The sequence below is a fragment of the Micrasema longulum genome, unplaced genomic scaffold (assembly GCF_059751315.1).
Source record: "Micrasema longulum isolate JH-2025_06_02 unplaced genomic scaffold, ASM5975131v1 h1tg002006l, whole genome shotgun sequence".
In the NCBI taxonomy this organism is placed as follows: domain Eukaryota; kingdom Metazoa; phylum Arthropoda; class Insecta; order Trichoptera; family Brachycentridae; genus Micrasema; species Micrasema longulum.
The window spans coordinates 2,117-14,397 of record NW_028279175.1 but is presented as its reverse complement, the minus strand read 5'-3'; the positions used below and the strand labels follow the sequence as shown (position 1 = coordinate 14,397).

Here is a 12,281-nt window from a genome sequence, read left to right as displayed (position 1 = left end):
ATCGGTAGATGTCAATCCTTGTCTACATACAATAAATATAAACTTTGTTTTTTTTTACACCACAATAGGACTGAAGGTCCAATTACAACAAAAAATGTATTTTGCCTATTTTTATTTATAAAATAAATTAATATGATAAATAAAATTAAAAAAAAGATCAAATTTAACCATCGAAGAAACAAGAGTAAAAAATTATAATGGGTGATTGGAACTGAACCCGCCATAGTAAATCGCACATAGAGGAGGTCATTTGCTAATTATTGGATCCTAATTTCCCTAGCAAAAGTTTTATAGTTTGAGAGATATGTCAATTTTTATACTTTATTAAAATATTTCCAAAATTTGACCTTCAAGCATTCAGAACATAAAGTTTTTGAATTGTTTTAGTACTTTTATTATTATTTGTTGGTAGTCATAAAAATTTGTGAATAAAATACGTTGGAACATTCCTCAAACTTAGTTTAAAAAATAAAATACGCTTTAAAAAATAATTACCATAAAAAAAACTTTACGATCCAATTTAACCTGAAATAAAAAAAAACTACGGTGTTTCAATAATTTATTCTATTCTTAGTTAGTTCTCTAGTTTGTCTTTTTTTTAAAAGCGTAATCTCTTATTTTTTAACCCTTGTTTGAGGGAAGTCCAGGCGTATTTTAATCACAAATGTTTATGGCCACCCACAAATAATAAAAAAATACTAAAATAATGAAAAAAACAAAGTTCGGATTGCTTTAAGGTCAAATTTTGGAAAAGTCTCAATAAAGTATAAAAATTGACTTATCTCTCAAACTATAAAATTTTTACTAAGGAAAGTGAGGGCCAACAATTAACAAATGACCTCCTCTATATGCGAATTTGCTATTGCAGGTTCAGTTCTAGTCACCCTGTATAAGAAGAACAGTCTCAAAACTTATTGTGCAAAGAATTAAAAGTATACAATGAGTTACACGTACATGAATAAATGGAAATACTTGAAATATTTGACATTAATTTAAAAAAAAATATTCTTGAGAAATTTCGATCTAAAATTTTAATATTATGAAATATTTATATTAATAGAATGAGTTTTTCTACTGAAATTTCTTGGTAGAACTCCATTTCAATTAAATTAATAAAAATACGTAGATACTTTTATTCCACTTTTATTTATAATTTTTACCAGTGACCGGGATTCGTCGCAAAATCGTCAGACTGGTAGCAGCCTAAACAAATTTCTTTGTTATATACAAGTGCAAGCAGGGGTTCTAAATCATGATTTTATATAATTATGGGAAGAAAAGAGTTTAAATCAAAATATTTTAAGTACAAAGTAATAACAATTGTATGAATTTAAGTTTCGATGATGTCGGTCGGTCAATTTGGACGATGTCGACGTCGTGATTGAAGATGTCTGTCACGACGAAACCCGAGCACTGGTAAAAATTATAAATAAAAGAAGAAAAAAAACCAAATACGTATTTTTAGTTTTTATTATATTTTTATTAGCTATAAAGAATAAATAAACTACAGTGTGAGATTAAAAAATTACAACAGGGATGGAGAATACATTAAATAAAGTAATATGGAAGTCTAGACATTTACAGGATCCAGTCTTTTGTCTACGAACATTTGGAAAAACTCAAATATTGTACAGTGTGAGAGTTTAACCCGCCGCAACACGCATTTGGTAGTTTTTGAGTTATTTATCGATTCTTAATCAACATTTAATTGGTTGTGAGTTTATACAACTCTTTTTTTGCTATGATAATTGGAAGATTGTAAACTAAATATCTACTTATGCAGTAACATAAAGAATTTAGCCCATACATGATTTAAATACTAAATTTGTTGAGAGATATGGAAGTCTAGGTATTTACAAGTCTTATGACCAGTCGTGGGCTGGTTTATCTTGTCAATTTGTACACTGTGCAACATTCACCATTCTGCCTAAGTTTAGAAGTCAACAGATGCATGCGCGCCGATTATTCCGACTTTTAACAAGTCCATCTTCAAATATATGTTGGATTTGGTCATGCCATGTCTTTCTCGGTCTTCCTGTATTTCTGCATCCATCAACATTTGCATTGTAAATATTCTTAGCAGTCCATTTGTTCTACATATCCAAACCAGCGCAGAGCTCCTTTCTTGATTTTGTCGATAATGCTCGTCTCGGCCTAACATAATGTACGGATCTTAACATGCCTAGTATGTAGATGAAATAATTTAATTACATAAATCTAACCCGCATAAATAATGGTTTTAGCCTTAGAATTTAGATTCTTTGGTTTTCTTAATTATATGGTTTCAGCTCTTAAATTTCACAAACATCAACAGATGAAAGAATTGAAGGGATATAGATGTTTAAATATGGGCAGAATCGAAGATGTTATACTGTGTGTAAAGTGGCGACTTAAATCAACCAACGACAGGTCATAAGTTCAGTAAATGTCTAGGCTTCCATATACCTTCTCAAAAATGTTTTCCGTCGGTTGCAACGAATTTAGATCTGAGTGACTCCCTAGGAAGGAAATCCAGCCAGTCTGCAAACATTTGGACATACTCAAAGCATTGTCAATTTAAACACTTTCTCCAATGTTCATATTTAAATAACAATGTAGTATTTTAGAATTTTTTAGTTTAATAAATAAATATTTTATGACTAAAAATCTTTATTTAATTTTAACTGAATTTGACTTAGTTAAAATAGGCATTAGCTTATTACGTAATCCATCTTTGTGTAATTTGAAATGAAAAAAATCTTAAAATCTTAGAAATGTTTTTAAGCCAGTAACATGAAAACATTTTTCCCTGTCAAATAATAAAATACCTTATGAGTTAAACAGATAAAAATAATTTCTTGCGAAATTAAAGCACTGATCTCGGATCCCCGAGTTAATTTAATAATGTTGGGATAAATTGGTAAATCAATTAGTATTTCGTTGGTTGAATTCTTGGTTGGTTGATTTACCAGTCCCCCTCTCCTGGTTGGTTGGATGACAGAAAACGTCAGCAATTTCCATTGGAGTAGTGGAGTGTTTTTGACGTCTAAGCACTCGAAGGAGTTCGGTCCCCGCCAGGTACTCATGTGAGGTAATTTCATAAAAATGATAGGGTGTTAACGGGATGATGGAATTTACCATAAAACATCTGCTTAAAAAAATTGGCCGTAATAGGAAATATAAAAAGACGCCAAATAATTTGATTATTTTATTTATTTTTATATGTTATAGTCCATTTTGAACTCACATTATTATGAAAAAGACAATCACGTGTAGTTATATGAAACTAGAAACAAAACAATAAATAAGCAATAAAAAATAAATATAAAACGAACAAACATTATAGAATCTAGGTTGATGTTATATGTGTGAGGAATTTGCTGACAATTTTTTTTTTTTTTAACAACTGTATTCAGATCCTAATATTCGTTAAAGGTCTGATCATTCTGGTAATATTCATGGTTTTACACGGGCACAGTCTAAAAAGCTATAATATTTCTGTAAATATGTCTCTCTTCAATCCGTGCCTTATGTCTGAGGATGGTGATTACGCCTGAATCCAGGCATGGCTCGTCTGTGGACAGTCTCCCTCCATCCGGAACGGTCTTATGCTCTTCTATAGGCATTCGTTAGTGATGATTCTGATAGCTCAGTGACTGTGCCGCTCCATCTTGTCGGTTGACGTCCACGCGACCTTGTCCCTTCGACACTTCCCAGGAGAAAAGTTTTCTCCAAACTATCAGAGTCTCCCCTGGAAATATGCACAAAGAACTGCAGGATTCTTTTCTCGCACATGGATATCAGTCTTTCTCTTATGTCCAGTTCCTGGAGAATAGATGCATTCGAACGTCTGGCCGTCCACGGAATCCGCAGCACTCGCCGCCAACACCACATCTCGAAAGCTTAGATTTTTTGTTTTCAGATTCCCCCAGTGTCTAACACTCCACACCTATGTCTAGAAATGAATAAATATGATTAATAATTCAATAACGTGACTTTTTTATAATCGAAAAAATATTTGCGTTCCTACGATTTACTCAAATATTCCAAACAAGTTGTGGTACTGCGTCGTTCGAACTTTATACCTTATACTTTTACTAAATTACAAATCGACTCGATTAGTTAATCATCCCCACTTTCTTATCTGCTAGAGCATATGGCGCTGTACTGGTACTGCAAAAGCAGTGTATTTTGCTCATTGCGTGAGGACAAAATGTGCCAATCCAGGGACAAAAAAGTGTTGCGACTGAAGCGCTCCATTCAAACACCCAAAAACCGTTTTAAAGACTTATGTTTTTTTTTTATTGATTTGGCCAATACTAAAAAAATGTTTGGTCTAAAACAGTGTGGCATTTTTAAAATTTCGGTTTCACAATCTGAGCTTTCAATTAAATTCAACACTATTGCTTACATTGCTCCTTTCACAAAAAGCAAATTATACGGAGGGCTTATGTCGGATATTGTCAAACTTTTTTTTGACTCAAATTCAAATTACGCGTACATTAGCAAAGTCTGTTCAATTCACTTATATTATCTAGCTACAAAAATCCGTAACCATTATGGTTTTTAATATAAATTTAGAAACATCAATTCATATTGTAATAATGAATATGAAAAATTACTTAACTCTCCCTACGCTTTTCATACAAGTCACCAAAATATTAATTTCATAAGTATTGTAGTGAAAAAATACATTTTCAAATCAACTATTACATTTACACCTTACGGCGATTCGAACTGAGACTTCTTGCATGGCAGTCAAAACCGCTTTCCACTATATCACGAGACAGACTAAACGTTATTTAAACATGGAATGTTAATCAAAAACGTTTCGTTGACGAAAAAAAGGCGATAGACGTACGATGGGTGAGAATGACTCACCCCCTGACCATTTCTAAGACAACCTCTTTAATGCAGACCTTTGCGCGGGTGCAGGTGGCGGTTATGTGGGGAGGCTTAAAACGTCAGAGCACAGTATTGGAGAATCATGGGTAGTTTTATCTGATGCAAGTATGATGGAAACGTGCTCAACTACCCGGTTACTGGATACTAGAAGCACGCTAAATTACTCTACGGACACACCATCACTTTTATAAAACGTCTATTACATACCTACGTAGGTACAAATATGCCAAAACGACATTTACAGGGGTTCTCTTCCAGAGTTGAAAATTTATAAAATATGGAAAACCGAGTTTTTTAGATTTGGAGACCCAAAACAAGTTAAAGCATATTTTTTTGGCCAATTGGCTAAATTTTGTGGTTTGAAATTAGTGATTTTTCCAAACGAACTATTTCCTGATATAAAAAAAACAATTCCAAAAAACTGTCATTTTCCAGGAAGTAGTCAAATTTGAGGAAAATATATTAACAGTACACAAAATAGTGAACAGACAAAATCACAAATAAAAAATGCTTTCATCATCATCATCATTTCCTTTCTGCACCTAATGGTGCATGAAACACCAATCTTATGCTCCACGTGCCAGTCCGGGGACTATGAAATATTCTGATGTAAAAAATGATTTTAAATATTTTTTTCGTTTCAACCATGTCTGGAATCAAACCCAAGACCTCTTGCATGGTAGACAAATGGCTGGTCATTTGATCGCGAAGAGGGTGAAAAATGGCATTACCCACCTATAATCTACAACAAACTACAGTGAACACTCGCCAATAAGGAGAATTCATACATTTGCAAATGAATGCGCAAATGACGTTGATATATTTAATATAACACTATTGAATTTTTAAAGGCAGTGTATCAATTTACTATCTTCAAATTGTAATACCTAAATAATACAATATAAATTTAATTGTTTACCGTTTATTGACTTATATATGTATTCTAAATAAGTATTTTTCTAACTTCTTCTAATTTTAAGATTATTTTAAAACAACTTATACGAAAAAATGTACTCCTGTTCTCCACTGCAATATATGTATGTATTATTATGTATCCTCATATATTTTCTACTAATACGTAATGATTTTTTATTTTCTTTTTCTTTTTCTTTCTCTTCTTAATTCATTTTTATTTTTTCCCCCTTTCTTTGTGTAAAATGCATTTCTGTCTTCATATTTAAAAATGCATTTCTGTTCTTTCCACTTTTATACTAAAATGTAAAGATGATATTTTTGATATTTTTACTTTATTTTGAAAAAATCATTCATATATTTTTTGCTACTTCTTTGTAAAATACATGTCTGTCTTTATTTGTTTATATGTATGTAAAAACATGTAAAAGCCTAAAAGGCGTTTAAATAAATAAATAAATAAAATAATAAATATTTATAATATGCTTTGAATATGAAAAAGAATAGCGCTCACGTACTTAAAATGTTTTTTATTTTATTTTCTTTGTTTGTATGAAAGTTAAATTATTTTTTAATTTCTTCTTTGTTAATTTTCTTCAATATTTTTTATTTCTTTATAAATAATTTTGAAAAGTCAATTTTTTTACATATATTTATTTCGTCATTTTTTCTCTACTTGTTTCAAATCAAGAAATTTAATCTCAAAAGCTTTCTCTCAAGTATCTTTGGAATCAATAGAAAACATGTTGCTTTGATTAAAACTAATTATGAGACTGACAATGCTTCATGCTTATCAATATACAGGTATTTGTATTACTTTGTGTGACTTCAATTATTCTTGTGAAGTATAAATGTACATCAAGTATAATATTTCATAAACATTTGATAATGGAAGATTTATTAAAATCAAGAAGGCAACAAAGAAATGGAATGTGGTGTTTACATAGTTTATTTTTAGCGTATTTGTATAAAGGAAAAACATATTTAAGATCTTGAAATGAATTGTTTTAATGAGACTTCTGTACGTTCAACCATTGTTACCTATGTCCGTATTCACGGACAAAATTCAAGCCGAGGAAAGTAGATTCTAGTCTCATTTGTAGAGAATAACTTGAAGATGAGGATAGTATGGATAATGTACTCGTACTTTCTTCACCTTAAATTGTGTCTTTGAATACGGGGATTAGTGCATAACTCTTTCAAATAAAATAAATAAAGTCACTGATTTTGATAAAATTATAAATGAAATTGTTAATGAAACTTGGTTTAGTTTTACTTTTTTTATTATTTTGACCGACGAGCGCTTTCGCCTAAGTAGGCATCTTCAAGACTGGTGAATTGTTTACAGCGTTTACAGCTTTAATACTATTATCAACATATTTTAGAGATAATAAGATCAAATAAGTATTTCAACAGAGGACAAAAAAACATGAATATTTACAACTAGCTTGCCAAACAGTTTATTTTTGGGAGTTTTTGGACCGAAATTGGGATTAGACATTTAATATTTAAAAGGTGGAAAAAAAACACATGGCAAAATACAACAGAGTACGAAAAATAACTTTTATTACTAAGAAATAATAAAAAAGTAAAACTAAACCAAGAAGTTTTATTAATTATTTGAAGACCTGTAATAAAATTGGGCCTAAGCACCAGAAAAGTGAAAAAAAGTTACAAGGGTTTAAAGATATACTCAGTTTTTTTGGTATACAGCATATATTTTTTAATTCTTTAAAATGTGTACAAATGTGTAAGAAATAAGTTTGGTGAAAATTATATAGTAAAATATTATTTTAAAAGGGTATAAAATAACAAAGTAATTGAGAAGGCCCTAAGACTAACTGCTATTTCATTAGTCAGGCCTAAGTGCCTAACGTAAAAACATAAAATAGGGCCTATCACCAACATCCATTAAAATGTCTGATTTTTAATTCAAGGATGCGTAAAACTAATAATTTTGAACAAAAAAATACATAATTTATAATGTAGGTATGTGAATTAAAAATAATAATTATTAATCAATGGAAAAATATATCTATCATAACTCTCTACTGGAAAAGATTTTTGTGTTCTTCAGAAGGCATACTCGATCATGTTGAGTAAATCTTTTTTTTCGTCCGTGATCCGGCTTTGGTAATCTAATTGGCGTAGTTTATAGGTTTTTATATCGCCAATTAATTTATTTATTTTTAAATTTAATTAATTTATTACTTGTCTTAGCTCGTGAATAGTGGATTTCTTGTCGTGGAAACAATTTAACATGCCCGATGACTTGGTTTTCGTCTTCAAGATCGAATTTTCGATATTTTTTCTCATTACCCCTTTTTCGGTGAGGGTAGTCTCTCCGCGTTTTTTTCTCTATTAGTAGGACTCGAATACCTTAATACTTACTCCAAATATATCAATAAAAGTGGCACGACAGACATTGACTACTTGACCATTGTCATTAGGGACAGTGTAATAAACAGTACACTGCCTTTTACTTTCTGATGGGTTTTTGTATTTCCCATTTCTCCGTCTTTTAATGTTTGAAATATGGTATAATCCCATTAAATATGCACTTTGCTTCAACCAGTTACCTGCTTTGTAAAATTATTTATGCAACTGCAGTTTTTGATCATAAAGAAGACTTTTACAGTCATTCTGGCACTTGCAAGTGAACTGAAAAAAAAGTCAACTTTACGGAGGACTGTCAAAAATAACCCTAAATGCAATACTACAAATTATTTACCTGGGTGAATATGTATTTCACTTTTGACATTTCGAAAAGCCGTATTTTATCGCTTTCTTGCCAAAAAATAAATATTCACCCACCTATCTGATAATCTCGCAGGAGTAATTAGGAAAATGCCCAATGTTTCTTGTAAATTAATCTATAAAGCTATTAATTTTCTAAATTATATATGAAATACATACTTAATTATACATGAATTTAAGTTAAAACGTTTGAATAAAATTTATAAAATTTGGTATAACGGGGTCAATTTAGCACTTATTACAGCTATAAATATAGAAAAATCCTTTTAAAATCTCAGAATAAATAAGACAAAGTATCATGCAAATCAACATAAAATACTCCGCTATTCTTAAAATTTTAGTAATTCACTCAAAGATTGTATTTTAAGCCGATATTTTTCCATACTAAAATAATTGAAATATCAGACGCCGTGCAATTCGAAAACGAAATTCGCCGACAATTATTTGGAATTCCCCATACAAACATAAAATTTTTGACAGCCGGTTCTTCATTTAAAAAATGGCAGAAAATATCACTCACTATTTGGTGATCGTGTTCACTCGATTTCTCCTCCCAGGCTACGTGTTTTGACCCCTGTGCACCTCAGACATCGTTTGCACAGCCCTAGATTCTGAACGCTAGTTAAAACTTATCAAAAATTTGTCAAAACAGATTTTTAAAAACAAATCGGCTTACCGAAGTATTCGGAGGACTTATTGCTGGTACAATCACATTTTTAGTAGAACAATATTGTTTCCCTTCGGCTTTTAACTTTTTATTTTCACTTAACTTATTAAAACCACTTCTTTTCCGCTTTGTTGTAAAAGGCGTATCCGGATCACAAGTCTCGCGTCCAGCCATTTTGTATGAAATGCTTAGCGCTGCGATTAATCACGTAGGCCCTTATATGCGTTACTGGGTATTGTACTTAGGCTCCATCCCATATACATGACTTCAGATTGATATAAAATATTTTTTTCTGGTACATAAGTTCTAAATTGTGTTATTGGCGTAGGCATATAGAACATTTCCTCATACTCAACGTCATTTTTTATTTTTTGGTATTTAAGCCCTATTTTATTACAGGTCTTCATTTTATGAAGAAATATCAACAAAAAACATGAATAATAAATAAAGTCACCACAACGTAATGATTAAATTTATTAATCATTTATGTTATGTAATTGTTATGTAATGTATTCAATGAAATAAGATACAACGAAATAATACAATTAGCGCTTCTTATTTTTTTGCATTGCATATTTGAAATCGTTGAAGGGTTTTTTTATAATGCGCAATTAGGTAAGTCTCCCGACTGTAGATAAAAAAAGTATAAATAATGAACAAAGATTTATCTTTTTTTCCAGATGGTGTGAATTCAGCCCATTCCACGTGCTTTCTTAATAAAGGATTCAGAGTTCAGAGAAGGATGGAGTGCGGAGTCTTTGCTTTTGAGAGTTTTCTTTGATCTTTCTTTTCAAACAATACTTGGAAGAAGAATCCTCCTTTCTTTTTTAAACAAAGGATAATTATTTATCTCGGACCGATGGCAAAAAACGCTGAAGATACACACATGTGAAAACTCGATCGACAAGTTTAACGAAACTACGCGAATGTGAATTGTGTGCGGGGTCTTATCTAACTTGTGACAATGGGGTTCGTTGATAAAATAGTGATTTTGTCCGTGCTCGCGTTTTTGTCGAACGCTTCGACTGTACCATCTATCGATGTAACGAACACAGTTCAAAATGTAACTAAACGTGACGTCTTATCCACAGCAACGTCCGTTCCTGAAATTTCATCTGTCAGACCGCTGAGGAAGACAACAATACCAGCGACTCCTGAAAAAGTTGACGCGACATCAACAGAAAAACACGTGGTCAAACTTGGATCAACAATAGCAGTTGTTGCCAAAAAACCGAGAATAACTACACCCGTGGAAGTTGTAACCAAAAAAGTGGCAATAGTTACAGCCGCTAAAACCCAAGAAGCGTCAACGCAAGTTTTCAAAGCTACACCGGAGGTTACTCAAGTTCCTATAACGTTTACAACAACTGTAAGGAAATCAGTTGACGTTATTAAGCCCAAAGAAAGTCTTACGACCACTGCAAAGGTTAATACTGAAACGCCCAGTACAACAGAAATCAGTCCAGCTGAGCATGGGTACCCTGCAAGAGCTCCGACTAGATTGGATGAGAGACTCCAAGCATTAGATTGTGATATTCCTTTGCTGCCTGCAGAGTCGAGGCTCTGGAGAGGAAATGAAACGCACGAGCTGATGCTTCCTATAACGGTAAGATTTAACCAGTATTCATTAATTGTGTATTTAAGAGAGGTAAGAAAAATAACGAGTTATACATAAATCTAATTGAAATATCTTCATAATAAAATAAATAAAACAACTTTTTTTTTAACCACCAATTTTTATTTTTCGGCGACCGGTTTCAAAGCAAACAAGCTTCTTTGTCAAGGTTTACGTAACTAATGAATTGATTCCTTTTTATATTATTTTTACCATGTTCACTAAATACTACACGTGGACCCAATAAATCAAGTGTTTTTTTTCTTTTTTTTTCTCTTATACGGGTGGTAATCTAATATCATTTTTTTCAAAGTAAGACAGGAAAGGACTAAAAGAAATATTGTTTATTAGGGTATTATTTATTGTTCTCTTATTATGAATCGCTTTTTTAATTTCTTAGATTTCTAAGTTGTCTAATTTTAATATTTTATTTTCAACATGAAGTACTTTTAAGTGTCTTTATTGAAGTTATGATTATTTTCTATCAGATGATTTGCGAATTCAGATTTTTTTTATTATTTAAGCATCTTAAGTGTTCTTTTACTCTAATATTAAAGTTTCTTTTAGTTTTTCCAATGTAGATTGAATCGCAATCATTACAATTTAATTAAATATCTTCAATATCTATAAAGACGTTATCATTATTTAAGTAATGAAATAAAATGAACTCAATATTTTTGCAGACTTTTTTTTCGGAAGAAACAACCAGCTAAAAAAATATTAGTAGATCGCTTATTTTATATATAAATTCATCATAAACATTTTTAAGATATATTTTTATTAAGTGTTTTTATTTTATTTAATTATTTTTTAGTGTTATATTTTCTCAATTTTTAAAATTGTTTATTTTTTTATTTTATTTTATTATTTTGTTTTGCTTTTTTTGTTTCTTTTTATTGTTATTTTGTAAACTTGCCAAACACAAGAGCCAGACTCTTTTTTGGCAAGTTCAACCTTAAGTGTTCCATTGTTTGACTAAATGAATTGTTTAATTGTTTATTTATGCTAATAAAGGTTTTAAAAAAATAAAAAAAAATATCTAGAAAGCATTGTCTAGTAAGTTTTTTCGAAAAATTTAATACCTACATTACCCATTACATTCATAAATATTACAACACAATCAATATACAGAATACAATACAAAATTTATACATATCAAGAAATACAAGGCGGATAAGCTTTTTAATAATACATGTTGTGGCACAGTTAAAATAATGTATCTAAAATTTATTTCTTTATTAATTTTATAACTTTTAACTTTTACTTTTACATACATCGACTACCTGTTTATAGTGAATGATTTCTGGTAGTGAATTTTTAGTGTTAGAGAGGAAACATTTTTGTGAAGGGAATTTACAAATCTAGGCATTTGACAGGGTTTATGACCTATCATTGGCTGGTTTCAGTGGCCACTTTATACCCTGTGTATCATTCACCATTGTGCCT

The 12,281-nt window shown here is 30.8% G+C and overlaps 1 protein-coding gene across 1 annotated transcript in view; it reads left to right on the top strand.

Moving 5' to 3' along the window:
* LOC148273284 (uncharacterized) overlaps positions 1-10,826 on the top strand; it is a gene marked incomplete at its 3' end in the record, with an annotated part of 75,914 nt that extends 65,088 nt beyond the window's left edge. The window contains exon 2 of the mRNA XM_088238924.1: positions 9,901-10,826. Within this exon, the coding sequence (XP_088095050.1) occupies positions 10,185-10,826 (642 nt within the window). The remainder of the gene's footprint in view (positions 1-9,900) is intronic.
* Positions 10,827-12,281: the final 1,455 nt, after the last annotated feature.